General features: G+C 41.3%; 1 protein-coding gene across 1 annotated transcript in view; it reads right to left on the bottom strand.

Annotated features, from left to right (window-relative positions):
• LOC112245181 (voltage-dependent calcium channel subunit alpha-2/delta-1-like) overlaps positions 1–18,266 on the bottom strand; it is a 105,033-nt gene that overhangs the window by 47,916 nt on the left and 38,851 nt on the right. The window contains exons 7-18 of the mRNA XM_042323201.1: positions 16,286–16,417; positions 15,822–15,891; positions 14,746–14,796; positions 13,753–13,852; positions 6,117–6,275; positions 5,438–5,542; positions 5,030–5,108; positions 4,861–4,910; positions 4,654–4,743; positions 4,455–4,529; positions 4,080–4,160; positions 3,795–3,869 (exon numbers count right to left, since the gene is read on the bottom strand). Coding sequence (XP_042179135.1) covers positions 3,795–3,869; positions 4,080–4,160; positions 4,455–4,529; positions 4,654–4,743; positions 4,861–4,910; positions 5,030–5,108; positions 5,438–5,542; positions 6,117–6,275; positions 13,753–13,852; positions 14,746–14,796; positions 15,822–15,891; positions 16,286–16,417 — 1,067 coding nt within the window. The remainder of the gene's footprint in view (positions 1–3,794; positions 3,870–4,079; positions 4,161–4,454; positions 4,530–4,653; positions 4,744–4,860; positions 4,911–5,029; positions 5,109–5,437; positions 5,543–6,116; positions 6,276–13,752; positions 13,853–14,745; positions 14,797–15,821; positions 15,892–16,285; positions 16,418–18,266) is intronic.

Below are 18,266 nucleotides of genomic sequence, written 5' to 3'. Positions count from 1 at the left end.
ACCTTTAGACTGAATACCCTTTATGGAAGGTTCATATGGATTTAGTTTCTGCAAAAGCTAGACACACACTGTGATGATGGTGGTTAATAAATTATCCTTACATTAGATGGAGAGAAAATACACATGGAACAGTGGAGAAGGAGGAGGAAGAAAATGAAGAGGATCTTAGCATGAAATAAATAACTAAATCTATTTTGTTAGGAGCCAGGTCATTCGTGATACAAGTCAGTATTCGATGTCCATCGATGTCTGATGACGTCATGAGATGATGTGGAAACAGGCCACTAGGAGCAACAGTGAGTGCTGTTACTTTCAAGTAGGTAACAGTTATGCTAGGGTGTTGTGTACAGGGTTGGGCATAAGTGTCTGCCTCTGATTCCAAAGGTTACAAGTTTGAATCCAGCAAAAGAAAGTTGTTTTAAAGATTTTTTTCAAGCCTATCCCAAACCTTAACCCTTACCTTAACTTAACATTAAACACTTCAACATGTGACATTTGCTACAACTGCAAAATTTGACGTTTGAAAAATGTCTAATTCTGACGTGAGACTGTGAGAGCTAGTTGCGTTAGAGGCCATTAGATAATACAGAAAATGCAAGCACATTGATAAACAGTCAAATCGTTTCGTCTGTGGGAGGATGAAAGTATATGGCAGAGAAAGAAAGAGAGGGGGTAAGTGAGTGGGTGGGGGAGAGAGATCAAAATACAACTCCAATGTAGCGAGGGATTTATGTGATGAATATGAAATGGGTTTTCTATACAACCATAATCACATACAGACCGAAACACAAGAAAAAGAGAGAAAAGAGAGAATATGTTCAAATAGTCAAAGGTCACCCTCAATATTCACACACCCCTCTGTTTCTCTGATCACACATTTGCACAGATACACACACATGCACGCACACAGGCACGGACACACACACATCATACACAGTAAGATTGACAGGGTGTGTGTTTCAGGGTGGGCCCCCCCCCCCATAGGAGAGACCATAGACAGCACAGGGGTCCATGAGAAAATACTCCTGCCCTTTCACTGGATAATGGACATAATTTAAAAAGCATGCATATGGTGTGAATATAAATAGGAAATACAGTTTCAAGAATTGATCCAGGGAGAAAGGCAAACCAGCAGCAGTACAAAGAAAGGACCCGCTATAACCCTGGTCATGTCATCATGTGTTAGTTTAGTCACTGCTTCTCTCTGCCAGACAGCTCTAGCTCCAATGACTTAACTCATCACAGGAAACTAACTGCCTTATCTACAACATCTATAATTTCCTCAAGGACCCACCCTTCTCTCTCTCCCACTCCCTCTCCCTCTCACATAACCGCACACACACATAACCGCACACCCAAACGTCTCTAGTCACTTACATAACATAATAACAGCAGGACAGATGGATTAGAGGAAAGAAACGGTTACATAGAAAATCTGAGAGTCTAAATAAACAGTGTGAAACATTGAGCTAATTATGTGACGTTAGTTTACTGGAGGTTAGTAACTAACTAATACGTACTAGTCACTATTCGTATCTATTCCTCCTGGAATGTAGGGGCATGCTGCTCATAGGGCTATAGCATCAGGAAATGCCAACACTTGACCACATTTTACTGTACACACACACTCTACTCAATGGTCTTACAGTTAAAGATCAGCACCTAAGGGCTAATAATCTAAGTCTGTACTATATTCTACTATAGTACATCAGTGGAGGCTGCTGAGGGGAGGTCGGCTCATAATAATGGTTGGAACAAAGCAAATGGAATGGCATGAAACACATGGAAACCATATTTGATACCATTCCACTCCTTCCGGTCCTGCCATTACCACGAGCCCGTCCTCCCCAATTAAGGTGCCACCAACCTTCTGTGTAGTACATCTACTCTCTCTCGGTCCTATTGTCACCTCATGGAGAGTGATGGCACATGGCTTACTGAGTCTTGTCTTGCAGTTACAGATCCTTTTCTAACAGACACATACTGAAATGAGAGTGATGCAGGGAGTATTTCAGTGGGAGACATTATTCTCCATTTGATAATAATATGAATTCATAGACCAGGCTCTTTTATCTAAATAGAATAAACATTTAATCATATGTGGCCAGGCAGGAATCAAACCATGACTGTTGCAACCTTCAACAAAGGTTTGCATGTGCCCCGCTTGTATGGGTAGTCTGTAGCATACGCTGATTATACCAAACATTAGGAATACCTTCCTAACATTGCCCTCAGAACAGCTTCCATGCATCGATGCATGGAGGAGGTGTCGAAAGCGTTCCACTGGGATGATGGCCCATGTTGACTCCAATGCTTCCCACAGTTGTCCTTGATACACATGGGAAACGGTTGAGTGTCAAAAACCCAGAAACATTGCAGTTCTTGACACAAACCAGTGTGCCTGGCACCTACTACCATACGCCATTCAAAGGCACTTAAATAATTTGTCTTGCCCATCTGAATGGCAGACATACACAATCCATGTATCAATTGTCTCAAGGCTTTAAAATCCTTCTTTGACCTGTTTCTTCCCCTTCATCTACACTGATTGGAGTGGAAATAACAAGTGACATCAATAAGGGATCATAGCTTTCACTTGGATTCAACTGGTCAGTCTGTTATGGAAAGAGCAGGTGTTCTTAATGTTTGTATACTCAGTGTATATCCAACTAGCTCTCAGTTTCACATCAGAATTAGATGTTCATTTATGTTTCTCAAAGTTTTTAAGTTTAAGGTTAAGGTTTAAGGTCATGGTTAAGGTTAGGCATTAACTCCAAATGGTTAAGGTAAGGGTTAAGGTTTTGGATAGGCTTAAAATAAAAAATTACTTTCTATCGCATGATTTCAACTTGCAACCTTTGGAAAAAGAGGCAGATTCTTACGGCATTCCGGTCCACGATGCCCTAGCAAAACCGGAACCTACTTGAAGGTAAGTGTTCACTGTTGCCCCTCGTGGCCGGTTTCCACATCATCGCTTGACGTCCTCAGACTTGCGTGGACGTCGAATAATGACTTGTGTCATGGGGTGACCTGGCTACTATATTAGCATGGTTCAAATCACATTAGTCAGACCAAGGCCTTCTGATGGCATTCATCTCTGATCCCCTCTCTGTAATGTGAAGCCTGCTCCAAAACCTGACTGACACACTCACACAGATGGTTCTTCCATAGGAAACGTATACAACACTCTGCAAGACCCCCAGTCACTTTGAACTGGTTCCCTTTGAAAGAGGCTGCATGCCTTCACACACACGCATGCACACCATGTGTATGCTGTGTGTTGGTCAGTGCCTGTGTGTGTATGTATATATTAGATCCATGAGTGTGTATCCATTTTGATTAGCCTCTACTATAGCAGAACATAGTATTGGCTGTGGCTGGATGAGATGTGAACATGTGTCCCATGAGAACTAAAACTCAGAATCAGAGAGGCCCCCCTCTGAACACAACATGTCCCAAAAGAGAGCCTGGTCCTGGGCCACACATGGCCATATGTAGCATGTCAAGACCTGGCCTGCGGGTGTTGAGGAGGAGGTCAGGAGAGGAGGAAAAGAAAGGGGAGGAGAAATAGAAGAGGTAGGGAGGAGCAGTGGGTTGTGTTTCTCTAAAGGTGGGTCAGGACCATCATGGTGACTTTGTGGCTAGATACACTGCTACGATCATGTGTGTGTTCATATGAACATACATAAGATCCACAGTAGTCATAGCAGCACCTCAGGATCCTCAGTCTACTCAGTGTGAGTTGGGATTGTAAAACGTGTTAACAGAATAGAAGAGGTAAGAATAGAAAATACCTTAGGTTGGAGGTTGGGGTGTAGCAGCACATATCCGTTGGGGTCGATGGCAAAATAATATCCATTAGGTCCGATCTAAGAAACAGAGGTACAGAGAGGGTTGGAGGAGACAGTTGATCATAGGCTGTACACCATGTCTTCTCAATACATCACTGTTCTGGATTATTAAAGTATCATCAACATGATTGAGTTCATATGAGAGAGGGTAGGGCTGTCACAGGTAACACTGAGACTGAAGTAAGAGAATAAGGAGTGTTCTGGTGTGTTAGTGTGTGTGTCACTCACAGTGTAGCGCGGTGTGAGCTTCTTGATGTCATCTAGTGACACGTCAATCCCCATCACCCCTAGGATCAACTGGTTCTGAATCTGAGAGAGAGGGAAAGAGGAGTTCAAAATTAAAATGTCAAATCACAGTCTGAATAGTAAGAGTCGTGCTGATTTAGAGGATATTGGCGTCTAATGCTGGGATGGGATTATCTGAAAATGGTCCCATGAGGCCCAGTTGGTAGAGCATGGTGCTTGCAATGGTAGGGATGTGGGTTTGATTCCCATGCGGGACCAGTAAAAAAAAATGATGCACTCACTACTGTAAGTCATTCTAAGAAAGAGCATCTGTGTAAATGTAAAGAGTTTGTTTTCCTGGTTGTGTATGTGGATTACCTCTATGCCCAATTCATCTTTATACTTGGTCTTGTTGAAGACAGGTAGGGTTCCTGTGATGACCAGACCTAGCTCCTAACACACACACACAGACAAATAAAGCTAAATTAAACTCATCGTTGTTGGGTTTCAGAAGCCTCCAGCGTAGAGGTAGATTTTGGTGAGGTGCGTTGTGGGATAGGAGGAAGTGATGTCATACCAGAGCGTCGAGGTAGACATTAGTCCACTGGACCTGCTTGGCCAGCTGGTCAGCTAAAGCCATGGGTCTGCCCAGTACATCCAGGTACTCCTAGAAAACACACACATACTCTCCTTCAAATACACACCTTAAAGACAAAGTCAACCACAGACACACGTCTGGGACAATATTAAACACACACACATGTTCATGCACATTGCTTCTCACTTGAGTGTTGATGCGTATGGCTCCAATTGAGGGAATCTCATAGAAGTATCCTGGGAGAAACAGAGAATGGGCTAAGATCAGGATATTAACTATATTAGTTGACCAAAATGGACCTCAAATCATACACAGCTGTAGCAGTGCTTCAATATTACAAACAGCAACAACATACCTTTATTAGCGCAGGCCATCCACTGGACTGGAACTTTATCATAGTTGTGCTGACCTACTGAGAAGGTGAATATACGCACCTAGAACACAGGAACATATGAATCTGTTATAGCAACATCCACATTGAACCATATTGTGTGTGATGGAAGTTAATCAACCATAGTTAGGTATTGTATGAACCAAGACACTGTGGGGTTATAGACATAGAATGTTAAATCTTGCTTGTGGGTGGGTTACTGTTACATTGCACATGTGTATTTGTAATAATCTTCTGCCCTCCACCTGTATAAACCATAGGTTCAGCAATCAGACAATTTCCTCTTGATCCAACCCATTACTCTGTGTTTACTAGAAGGGTCACCGACTAGGTGGATTATACATTAAAGTGTGTGGGTGCTTTCAACTGTACCTTCTTGTCAGAGTTGTATTCCTGAAGTATGGCCGATGCTCTCTCCTCTCCTCCGTCAGTGAACAGCATGATGATCTTGTTACAATTGGCTCTAGTGATGTTAGTCTGCACAGAGAAATCACACAAGGTAGAGAACAGGTGTTGCTATCCCCCATCCTAACACACCACCACCAAATCCTGTAATCAAGGATTAAGAAGATGACAAAAATCAGGGTTTTAAAAGACTGGAGGGTTTAACACACAGGTTGGCGTTTATTGTCATGAAACGTGCCCTGGAGTCATAACTGCAGAGTGGTCACCAGCTGGCACAGCCACAAAGTCATATAATCAGATGTTAAACCTAATCCTAACATTAACCCTAACTTTATGCACACTGCTAACCCTTAAATTAAGATCAAAAAGCACATTTTAGTTTTCATACATTTTTACAATATAGACAATTTTAACTTTGCAGCGTGCCCATCTAGCGGTAATGGCTCAGTTCTGCAGCAGAGGTCAGTGTCTGACAATTATCTATCATACGAGAAAGAGCAGAGCTCAAAGGTATCAGAATGTACATTTTAAATGAAGTGCGGTATGTTCCTGAAGTATCAAAGTAAAATAACAAGGAGCAGGGCTGTCGTTATACTGTACATCTGTTATTACTACAGCGTTATGAACAGAGCATAGTGCCTCTTACTGCATAGAGCTGTTCGAAGGCAAACTCAAATGCCTTGGTGTAGTTGGTGATGCCTTTAGCAGAGATGTTCTGAATCGCATCCTTCAGGATCTTCTTATTCCTCACGTTGGCCTGGACCAGGTGGTCAAAACACGCTGTGTTATTCACCCTGGTGTTGAACTGGTAGAGGGAGACAGATAGGGGTTAGACAAACGCACGCACACAGACTGATTACCCACACACACACCTGGCCTTGACTATTATCATAGCGTGGTAAACAGACACATTCATCAAGTGTTGCTAATTACTATGCATCCTATCAGGATCATCAGCTGGTACCATGGAAACGAGACTCCCTCTACCAACTCACTCTCATTAGAGTGGAAATACCACGCACGCACAAACACACACGCGCACACACACACACATGCACACACACGGTGGCAGGTAGCCTAGCGGTTAAGAGCATTGAGCCAGTAATCTAAAGGTTGCTGGTTCGAATCCAAAAGCCAGCAATGTGGAAAAATATGCCATTTTGCCCATGAGCAAGGCAGGTAACCCCCAACTGCTCCCAGGCGCTGATGACGTTGATTAACCCCCTAAGGTTGATGACCTAGCCCCTGTGAAAAACTATTCAGCATCATATAAAAATCGATCAGCTTAAGCTAGAGATATACAGTGCCTTGCGAAAGTATTCGGCCCCCTTGAACTTTGCGACCTTTTGCCACATTTCAGGCTTCAAACATAAAGATATAAAACTGTATTTTTTTGTGAAGAATCAACAACAAGTGGGACACAATCATGAAGTGGAACGACATTTATTGGATATTTCAAACTTTTTTAACAAATCAAAAACTGAAAAATTGGGCGTGCAAAATTATTCAGCCCCTTTACTTTCAGTGCAGCAAACTCTCTCCAGAAGTTCAGTGAGGATCTCTGAATGATCCAATGTTGACCTAAATGACTAATGATGATAAATACAATCCACCTGTGTGTAATCAAGTCTCCGTATAAATGCACCTGCACTGTGATAGTCTCAGAGGTCCGTTAAAAGCGCAGAGAACATCATGAAGAACAAGGAACACACCAGGCAGGTCCGAGATACTGTTGTGAAGAAGTTTAAAGCCAGATTTGGATACAAAACGATTTCCCAAGCTTTAAACATCCCAAGGAGCACTGTGCAAGCGATAATATTGAAATGGAAGGAGTATCAGACCACTGCAAATCTACCAAGACCTGGCCGTCCCTCTAAACTTTCAGCTCATACAAGGAGAAGACTGATCAGAGATGCAGCCAAGAGGCCCATGATCACTCTGGATGTACTGCAGAGATCTACAGCTGAGGTGGGAGACTCTGTCCATAGGACAACAATCAGTCGTATATTGCACAAATCTGGCCTTTATGGAAGAGTGGCAAGAAGAAAGCCATTTCTTAAAGATATCCATAAAAAGTGTCATTTAAAGTTTGCCACAAGCCTACTGGGAGACACACCAAACATGTGGAAGAAGGTGCTCTGGTCAGATGAAACCAAAATGGAACTTTTTGGCAACAATGCAAAACGTTATGTTTGGTGTAAAAGCAACACAGCTCATTACCCTGAACCCACCATCCCCACTGTCAAACATGGTGGTGGCAGCATCATGGTTTGGGCCTGCTTTTCTTCAGCAGGGACAGGGAAGATGGTTAAAATTGATGGGAAGATGGATGGAGCCAAATACAGGATCATTCTGGAAGAAAACCTGATGGAGTCTGCAAAAGACCTGAGACTGGGACAGAGATTTGTCTTCCAACAAGACAATGATCCAAAACATAAAGCAAAATCTACAATGGAATGGTTCAAAAATAAACATATCCAGGTGTTAGAATGGCCAATCAAAGTCCAGACCTGAATCCAATCGAGAATCTGTGGAAAGAACTGAAAACTGCTGTTCACAAATGCTCTCCATCCAACCTCACTGAGCTCGAGCTGTTTTGCAAGGAGGAATGGGAAAAAATGTCAGTCTCTCCATGTGCAAAACTGATAGAGACATACCCCAAGCGACTTACAGCTGTAATCGCAGCAAAAGGTGGCGCTACAAAGTATTAACTTAAGGGGGCTGAATAATTTTGCACGCCCAATTTTTCAGTTTTTGATTTGTTAAAAGAGTTTGAAATATCCAATAAATGTCGTTCCACTTCATGATTGTGTCCCACTTGTTGTTGATTCTTCACAAAAAAATACAGTTTTATATCTTTATGTTTGAAGCCTGAAATGTGGCAAAAGGTCGCAAAGTTCAAGGGGGCCGAAAACTTTCGCAAGGCACTGTATGTATTAAAAATTGTAAAAATGAAATATCACATTTACATAAGTATTCAGCCCCTATACTCAGTACTTTGTTGAAGCACCTTTGGCAACATTTACAGTCTTGAGTCTTCTTGTGTATAACGCTAAATGCTTGGCACACCTGTATTATGGGAGTTTCTTCCTTTCTTCTCTGCAGATCCTTTCAAGCTCTGTCAGGTTGGATGGGGAGCGTCGCTGGACAGCTATTTTCAGGTCCCTCCAGAGATGTTCGATTGGGTTCAAGTCCGGGGTCTGGCTGGGCCACTCAAGGACATTCAGAGACTTCTCCCGAACCCACTACTGCGTTGTCTAGGCTGTGTACTTTGCTCCGTGTACTTTGCATCTTTCCTTCGATCTTGACTAGTCTCCCAGTCCCTGCCTCTATAAAACATTACCACAGCATGATGATGTGGTAATGTTTTCGCCATAGGGATGGTGCCAGATTTCCTCCAGACATGACACTTGGAATTCAGGTCAAAGAGCTCAATCTTGGTTTCATCTGATCAGAGAATGTTGTGTTTCATGGTCTGAGAGTCTTAAGGTGCTTTTGGCAAACTTCAAACGGGCTGTCTACTGCCCTTTACTGAGGAGGGGCTTCTGTCTGGCCTATCGACCTTAAAGGCCTGATTGGTGGAGTGCTGCAGAGATGGTTGGCTTCTGGAAGGTTTTTCCATCTCCACAGAGGAACTCTGGATCTCTGTGACCTTTAGATTCTTGGTCACCTCCCTGACCTAGACCAGCTCTAGGAAGAGTCTTTGTGGTTCTAAATTTCTTCCATTTAAGAATGATGGAGGCCACTGTGTTCTTGGGGACCTTCAACTCTGCAGACTTTGTTGGTACCCTTCCCCAGATCTGTGCCTCGACACAATCCTGTCTCGGAGCTAGGAGCATCCTGACTGGTTGCATCACTGCCTTGTACGGCAATTGCTCGGCACTACAGAGGGTAGTGTGTACGGCCCAGTACATCATACATTACTGTACATACTACCTCAATTGACCTGACCAACCAGTGCTCCCACACATTGGCTAACCGGGCTATCTGCATTGTGTCCCGCCACCCGCCAACCCCTCTTTTACGCTACTGCTACTCTCTGTCCATCATATATGCATAGTGACTTTAACCATATCTACATGTACATACTACCTTAATCAGCCTGACTAACCAGTGTCTGCATGTAGCCTCGCTACTTTTATAGCCTCACTACTGTATATAGCCTTGCCAATGTTATTTTTCAATGTCTTTTCATTGTTGTTTTTATTTTTTTACTTACCTATTGTTCACCTAATATTTTTTTGCACTATTGGTTAGAGCCTGTAAGTAAGCATTTCACTGTAAGATCCACCTATACCTGTTGCATTCAGCGCACCTGACAAATAAACTTTGATTTGATTTATTTAAATTCCTTCGACCTCATGACTTGGTTTTTGCTCTGACATGCACTGTCTACTGTGGGACCTTATGTAGACAGGTGTGTGCCTTTCTAAAACATGTCCAATCGATTAAATTTACCACATGTGGACTCCAATCCTGTTGTAGAAACATCTCACGGATGATCAATGGAAACAGGATGCACCTGAGCTCAATTTCGAGTCTCATAGCAAAAGGTCTGAATACTTATGGAAATAAGTATTTTTAAATATTTCATAGAAATTTCTAAAAACCTGTTTTTGCGCTTTGTCATTATGGGATATTGTGTGTAGATTGATGACGATTTTTATTTATTTAATACATTTTAGAAAAAGGCTGGAATGTAAGAGACTTTTCGAATGCACTGTGTACAGTACCAGCCAAAAGTTTGGACACACCTACTCATTCAATGGTTTTTCTTTATTTTTACAATTTTCTGCATTGTAGAATAATAGTGAAGACATCAAAACTATTAAATGACACATATGGAATCGTGTAGTAACAAAAAAAAAGTGTTAAACAAATCAAAATATATTTTATATTTGAGATTATTCAAAGTAGGCACCCTTTGCCTTCATGACAGCTTGGCACAATATTGGCATTCTCTCAACCAGCTTCATAAGGTAGACATCGGGAAAATATATTTCAATTAACAGGTGCGTCTTGTTAAAAGTTAATATGTGGAATTTCTTTCCTTCTTAATGCATTTCAGCCAATCAGTTGTGTTGTGACAAGGTAGGGTTGGTATACAGAAGATAGCACTATTTGTAAAAGACCAAGTCCATATTATGGCAAGAACAGCTGAAATAAGAAAAGAAAAACGACAGTCCATCATTACTTTAAGACATGAAGGTCAGTTAATGCGGTAGATTTCTAGAACTTTGAAAGTTCCTTTAGTGCACTCGCAAAAACTATCAAACGCTATGATGAAACTGGCTCTCATGATGACCGCTACAGGAAAGGAATGCCCAGTTACCTCTGCTCCAGAGAGTCATTAGATTTACCAGCCTCAGAAATTGCAGCCCAAATAAATATTTCACAGAGTTCAATTAACAGACATCTCAACATCAACTGTTCAGAGGAGACTGCTTGAATCAGACCTTCATGGTCGAACTGTTGCAAAGGAACCACGTCACCAGCCTTCTAGGCTTCACTGAACTGTGTCATTACGCACACCTGGTTCCAATTCCTCACTGATTATGTTTGTAAAAATCTGCCCTTTGTTTCCCCATTGGGCTGTCGATTATTGTTCCCATGTCTGTTGCTCGTGTGAGCACCTATGCGTTGTCTCAACCTGTGCTGCGTGTTTTGTGAATTGTTTATTACGGGTCTCGTGCCGTGTTGTTCTATTAGGTTTACCCTTGCTCTTTTGTTTGGGTACATCCCAGTGTTTTGTATATGTGTTTGTTTTGGGTGTATTAAAAACCCAGATGATGTATTCCTGCACCTGTCTCCAAATCCTTTATAACAGAGTGACAATCTCTGCATGTGTGGTTCCCACCATGAAGCATGGAGGAGGAGGTGTGATAGTGCAACCAGCAAAGCACCCCCACACTGTCTGTGATTTATTTAGAATTCAAGGCACACTTAACCACCATGGCTACCAGGAGCATTCTGCAGTGATACGCCATCCCATCTGGTTTCTGATTAATGTTTTTTAACAGGACAATGACCCTGCACACCTCCAGGCTGTGTAAGAGCTATTTGACCAAGAAGGTAAGCGATAGAGTGCTGCATCAGAGCTCCCGAGTGGCGCAGCTGTCTAAGGCACTGCATCTCAGTGCAAGTGGCGTCACAATAGTCCCTGTTTCGTATCCAGGCTGTATCACATCCGGCCTCGATTGGGAGTCCCATAAAGCGTCACAGAATCATAGTATCATAGTAATTATATGATGCAGAGAGGCTAGGCCAAAAGTTGGCTGTACTGTCTTTCTAAACAGTGCTGCAACCCATTGATCTGAACCAATCAATGTGCCACTGTTAATCAGCCAATGGGGAGAGCAGATATACATGAATCCATGGAGACTAGCAGAATCTGGCTAGGTGTGTGTGCGTGGATATCTGCGTCTGTGTGACAACCTTGATATTTATAACTGAGTGACGGACTCCACTTGGAAGAGTAATTTGAAGGTTTATACCTGACATGAAGACTAAGCTTAGAAGCCAGCATAGACACACATAAACACACAAGTATGTTTTACTACACTTGTAGGAACCAATAAATAATATTCCCATTCAAAATCCTATTTTCCTTAACCCTAAACCTAACCCTTAACTATAACCTTAATCCCAAAACCCTAACCATGAAACTAAACCTAACTCATAACCCTAAACCTATATCCTAACACTAACCCTAATTGTAACACTAACCTTAAATCTAACCCCTAAGCCTAAAAAAAAAATCCTTGTGGGGAGCGGTGAAATGCCACCACTCGTCTGAATCTCGTTTTTTTGTGAGGACTTCTGGTCCCCACAATGATAGTAAAACCAAACCACGCACACACACGTACAGTACATACACTCTCATAATAGAATGTGCTCTTGTATCACCTAATCCATTAAATGGAGAGGAGGGTGAGAATGAAGGTGGGATGGAAAGAGTGTTGTTTTTATCAGGGATTTTATCAGGGTTTATTAATGCATTAATGTTGTTTTCAACCTCTGGGTTTTCTAGTTGGTTCTAGTTGAGTGTAGTCTGAGAAAGAGAGAGGGAGATGTAGAAAGAGAGTGATGGATAAGTATTTCCCATGGTTCTCTGAATGGCACTCTAGGGCTGTTGTAGCAGCCTGATCACTAGGAATATACTTTGATTTTGGACATTTGAAAAGATCCTGAGAACATCAGTATATACCTTCCTCGGTGCTCATCAAAACAAAAGAAAATCAATTGCCCAGCACTGGGTGTGAACTCATAATACTCAGCAGCAAAGCACACCGCTCAGACCACTACATTACAATGCGTTTGCAAGCCGTGAGAATACTTGATGGTACACTATGAGAAAAAAAGGTTCTACCTATGGGGACAACCGAAAAACCCTTTTGGATGCCCTGGATTATAGATAATCAACATTTTGGTAGATTGGTAAAAATAAAAAAAACAGACATTGAATATCCCTTTAAGCATGGTGAAGTTATTAATTACACTTTGGATGGTGTATCAATACACCCAGTCACTGCAAAGACACAGGCGTCCTTCCTAACTAAGTTGCCGAAGAGGAAGGAAACCGCTCAGGGATTTCACCATGACGCCAATGGTGATTTTAAAACAGTTACAGAGTTTAATGTCTGTGATAGGAGAAAACTGAGGATGGATCAACAACATTGTATTTAGTCCACAATACTAACCTATATGAAACAGAGTGAAAATAAGGAGGCCTGTACACAATTAACATTCCAAAACATGCATTGTGTTTGCAACAAGGCACTAAAGTAATACTGGCAAAGCAATTCACTTTTTTGTCCTGAATACAAAGTGTCATGTTTGGGACAAATACAACACATTACTGAGTACCACTCTCCATATTTTCAAGCATAGTGATGGCTGCATCATGTTATGGGTGTGCTTTTGGAGTTTTTCAGGATAAAAAAGAAAAGGAATGGAGCTAAGCACAGGCAAGACCCTAGAGGAAAGTCTGCTTTCCACCAGACACTTGGAGATTAATTACTCTTTCAGTAGGTCAATAACCTAAAACACAAGGCCAAATATACAGTGGAGTTGCTTACCAAGAAGATAGGGAATGTTCCTGTGTGGTAGATCTAAATATTTTACTTAAATCTACTTTAGAATCTATGGCAAGACCTGAAAATGGTTGTCTAGCAATTACATTTTTTGTTATCCATTTTGAATTCAGGCTGTAACACAACAACATGTGGAATAAGTCAAGGGGTATGAATACTTCTAAAGGTTCGGTATGCATGTATACTTACATAAACTACGTTGACATAGTCATCATCAGACAGAGTCTCCAGCATCTCACTGACTGAGGTCTTGATCAGCTTCAGAGTCAGACCAGACACACTGCCACTCCTATAGAGACATTTAAGCAGTTTAATCTGTCTATCGACATGTCTGTAGACAAGTGTCGTAGTGACATCATGAACATTCTATTGTCGTTGTTGTTATGATAAAGTATACACAAAAACGACAGGCTGCATGACATCAGTAGCCCGTTGCTCCAAATAGCATACTTTCTCTAGTTATAAACCCATCCGTAAAAATGTATTCAGTAAATGCCAAACTAGCAAGCCAGGCAACTAAAACTATTTTCTAAACAATATTTTGGTTTGTTGCTAGCTAGCTCATTAGCTAGCTGGATATCCAGTTCAAATAATGACCAGAGTATAGCTGACAATGTCTTAACTTATTAGTCATTATTAGAGGAAAATAAACTCACAACAACATAATTATTTACAAGATAATGGCGAGCTTACAGAAAATAGCTTACTGACACAGGAAATAGACGAAATAGAAGTAGGTCATTCTATCAGAGAATTTTAGAACTCATGCATCATCTTGTCACAGGAGGATTTGGTCTGGTTGCTGTGGCGGTCCGGTAACCACGACAACGGATGTGGCAACAGGCGCAGAGACTTAAACTTCTTTAATGTCTGTGTGATAAGGAAACTGACATTCGCAGCGACAGTATACAGACATTCCACCGTAGTATAAATTAAATGTAATTTTGACCAGCGACACTTCTAATTCTCTACAGACATGTCGTTAGACCAGGTATAAACTGGCCTTTAGATTCAATCCAAAGAATTAGAATGATGAAGTTATATTTATATGATTCAACCTACCCCAAAACTACACTGCAAGATACAAGAGGGAGGTACTCTGGTATACTGTACTATGTTGGGCTAGTTGGGTATAGTGTTACTATGCGGTAATGTCATATAGAACTACATGTTGTGACTCACGCGTCCACTAGGATCAGCATGTCCTTGGGAGAGGCAGCTCCCTGAATGTACCTACACACACGTCACATACACACAGAGGTTATAAATATACTCACAGTACACACAGATATTATAAACACAATACATACAGAGGTTATAAACACAGTCGTAGGCGCCTGAGCAATGGAGCAAATGGAGCAGCTGCACCCCGACTTTCAAAATAGGGGAGCAAATATTTGTTTTTGCACCCCATTGTTTTACCAGAACATGATCATGATCCATTAGGTGATTTGTCATTTTCAATGATTAGCAATACCTTGAGCTAGTCTGTATTCAAATAGATAAGTCCATTTTATATATGACGTACAGTAATAACTACCAGATTGCACCCCTCTCCCATCGCGTCAAGATGAATGGTTTTGACCACTCTAAAGCATTTTCTCCCTCCAGCGCGTCATTGTTTTGGTTCAGTGCAGATAGAAAGCACTCGCTGCACAACTGGTGTTTAAAGTCAAAAGGCACTTGCGAAATGCAATTATTTATTTATTTTTTGTGTGCGGTTGTTAGTTTTGAGACTGACACAAATAATAATTTCCACAAAGTTGGCTGCTTCAGTGTCTTTAGATATTTTTGTCAGATGTTACTATGGAATACTGAAGTATAATTACAAGCGTTTCATAAGTGTCAAAGGCTTTTATTGACAATTACATGAAGTTGATGCAAAGAGTCAATATTTGTAGTGTTGACCCTTCTTTTTCAAGACCTCTGCAAGACCTCTGCAAGACCAATTTACATGGCAAATAGGGACTTTGCAATTACTTGCATTTCATCTGATAACTCTTCATAACATTCTGGAGTATATGCAAATTGCCATCATACAAACTGAGGCAGCAGACTTTGTGAAAATGTATATTTGTGTCATTCTCAAAACTTTTGGCCACGACTGTACATAGAGAACCTGGTATCTGGTGTGTGTGTGTGTGTGTGTGTGTGTGTGTGTGTGTGTGTGTGTGTGTGTGTGTGTGTGTGTGTGTGTGTGTGTGTGTGTGTGTGTGTGTGTGTGTGTGAGAAATCGAGAGAAGAGAGAGGTTTCTTACCAGGGCCTCCTGCGTACATCGTATAGGTCAATCTTACTGGGGGTCTTCTGAGCATCCATCCATGGAGAGGCTGGATAGGAGAGACAGAGTCTGGGTTAACAACAATACTGTGGAACTGGGTTAGGATCACTGAAATACATTGTGACTATTTGATGAAGTTTAACGGAGGTTGTTTCAGAACGCACACATGATAACAACACTTGCTACAGTATAAAGATCATTATCATTCATAAACTGATGCAGTCTGATGCAGTCAGTAGACTTCAGAAACTATCACTGACTTCCTTTTCTATTGAAGTTCTGTATAGCTCCTATCTAGGTTAATGCTTTGTGTGTACTGGGTAGAATCCATGTAGGAATTTTGATATGCATACAATATAAACAAATTAGGAAAACTAGGATACAGTTGGCTACAGGGGCAATAACGATAATATAGCTTCAATGTGCATGTGCGTGTGTGTTACCTGGGTAGTATCGGGCCAGTCCAGTAGCACTACCAAACACCTGCCAGAGCAGAGTAGGGTCATCCTCTCTGTTCTTCTTAAACACATCCTCCAGCGCCTCCGTCCAGTTCAACTCATTCAGCACAATGGTGGCTACCCACACACATGCACACACACAAACACACAAAACAGATAGTTGGATTTAGATTACGATTCCCAATTAAAACCAAGAAATTGATCAATATTGAGAAACACACTTAGTTAATGTTTAAATTAAGTATTGCCACTATAAACACCTTTAATAGAGTCATAGTGTTATTATTTGATGCAATCCTCTAGTGAGGGAGTTAGTTTTGTGTCATTAATATCAAGTAAAGCTTCTGAAGTCGAGAACAAAATTCTTAGTATTGCAAAAAAGTGATATTGAAGGCAAAACATGAATCCAAAAGTATTGATAGCGAAAAAAAATATTGGAAGGATTTTTTTTTGTGAGAGCAAATAAAAACATTTTTACTGATTTTCTTTAATGATAACGTAATTAAATTAAACGCCTCCCTCTTTCCTGCAATTCTCCCTATCTTTGGTTATGTTGCCCTGACCTTTGATTGCACTGCCTTTTTTCTAGTTGCAAGATTTGGCACATTCATTCCAGCAACATAGCATCCTGCATCCCACTGCTGGTTTACTCTGAAGCAGAGCAGGGTTGATCCTGGTTGCTTCCTGGATGGGAGACTAGATGTGGCTAGCTGTAAGTGGTGAAAAAAATCATGTGAAAAACACATTGTCATTTTTCTACATGTGATTTGATCACAAATGTGTTCACACCAAATTGGCTGCAGTGGCTGTGTCTCTCTATCTCTCTGTGAAATTCTTTACAACTGTAGTCTTTGGGTCTCTTACTTAAGTCACACCTTGGACAATTCACGTATATACAGTTGAAGTCGGAAGTTTACATACACTTAAGGTTGGAGTCATTAAAACTTGTTTTTCAACTACTCCACAAATTCCTTGTTAAAAAGGTTAAGCCGGTTAGGACATCTACTTTGTGCATGACACAAGTAATTTTTCCAACAATTGTTTACAGACAGATTATTTCACTGTATCACAATTCCAGTGGGTCAGAAGTTTACATACACTAAATTGTTAACTGTGCCTTTAAACAGCTGAGAAAAATCCAGAAAATGAAGTCATGGCTTTAGAAGCTTCTGATAGGCTAATTGACATAATTTGAGTCATTTAGAGGTATACCTGTGGATGTATTTCAAGGCCTACCTTCAAACTCAGTGCCTCTTTGCATGACATCATGGGAAAATCTAAATAAATCAGCCATGACATTAAAAAAAATGTAGACCTCCACAAGCCTGGTTCATCCTTGGGAGCAATTTCCAAATGCCTGAAGGTACCACGTTTATCTGTACAAACAATAGTACACAATAACACCATAGGACCACGCAGCCGTCATACAACTCAGGAAGGAGATGTGTTCTGTCTCCTAGAGACGAACATGCATTGGTGCAAAAAGTGCAAATCAATCCCAGAACAACAGCAAAGGACCTTGAGAAGATGCTGGAGGAAACAGGTACAAAAAGTATCTATATCCACAGTAAAACGTGTCCTATATCGACATAACCTGAAAGGCCGCTCAGCAAGGAAAAAGCCACTGCTCCAAAACCTCCATAAAAAAGCCAGACTACGATTTGGAACTGCACATGGGGAAATGTCCTCTGGTCTGATGAAACAAAAATAGAACTGTTTGGCCATAATGACCGTCATTATGTTTGGAGGAAAAAGGGGGATGCTTGCAAGCCGAAGAACACCATCCCAACCGTGAAGCACGGGGGTGGCAGCATCATGTTGTGGGGAGCTTTGCTGCAGGAGGGACTGGTGCACTTCACAAAATAGATGGCATCATGAGGGAGGGAATTATGTGGATATATTGAAGCAACATCTCAAGACATCAGTCAGGAAGCTAAAGATTGGTCGCAAATGGGTCTTCCAAATG

The sequence above is a fragment of the Oncorhynchus tshawytscha genome, linkage group LG06 (assembly GCF_018296145.1).
Source record: "Oncorhynchus tshawytscha isolate Ot180627B linkage group LG06, Otsh_v2.0, whole genome shotgun sequence".
Classification (NCBI taxonomy): Eukaryota; Metazoa; Chordata; class Actinopteri; order Salmoniformes; family Salmonidae; genus Oncorhynchus; species Oncorhynchus tshawytscha.
Note: the sequence above shows the minus strand (reverse complement) of the source record. Positions and strands in the feature narration are given on the sequence as shown.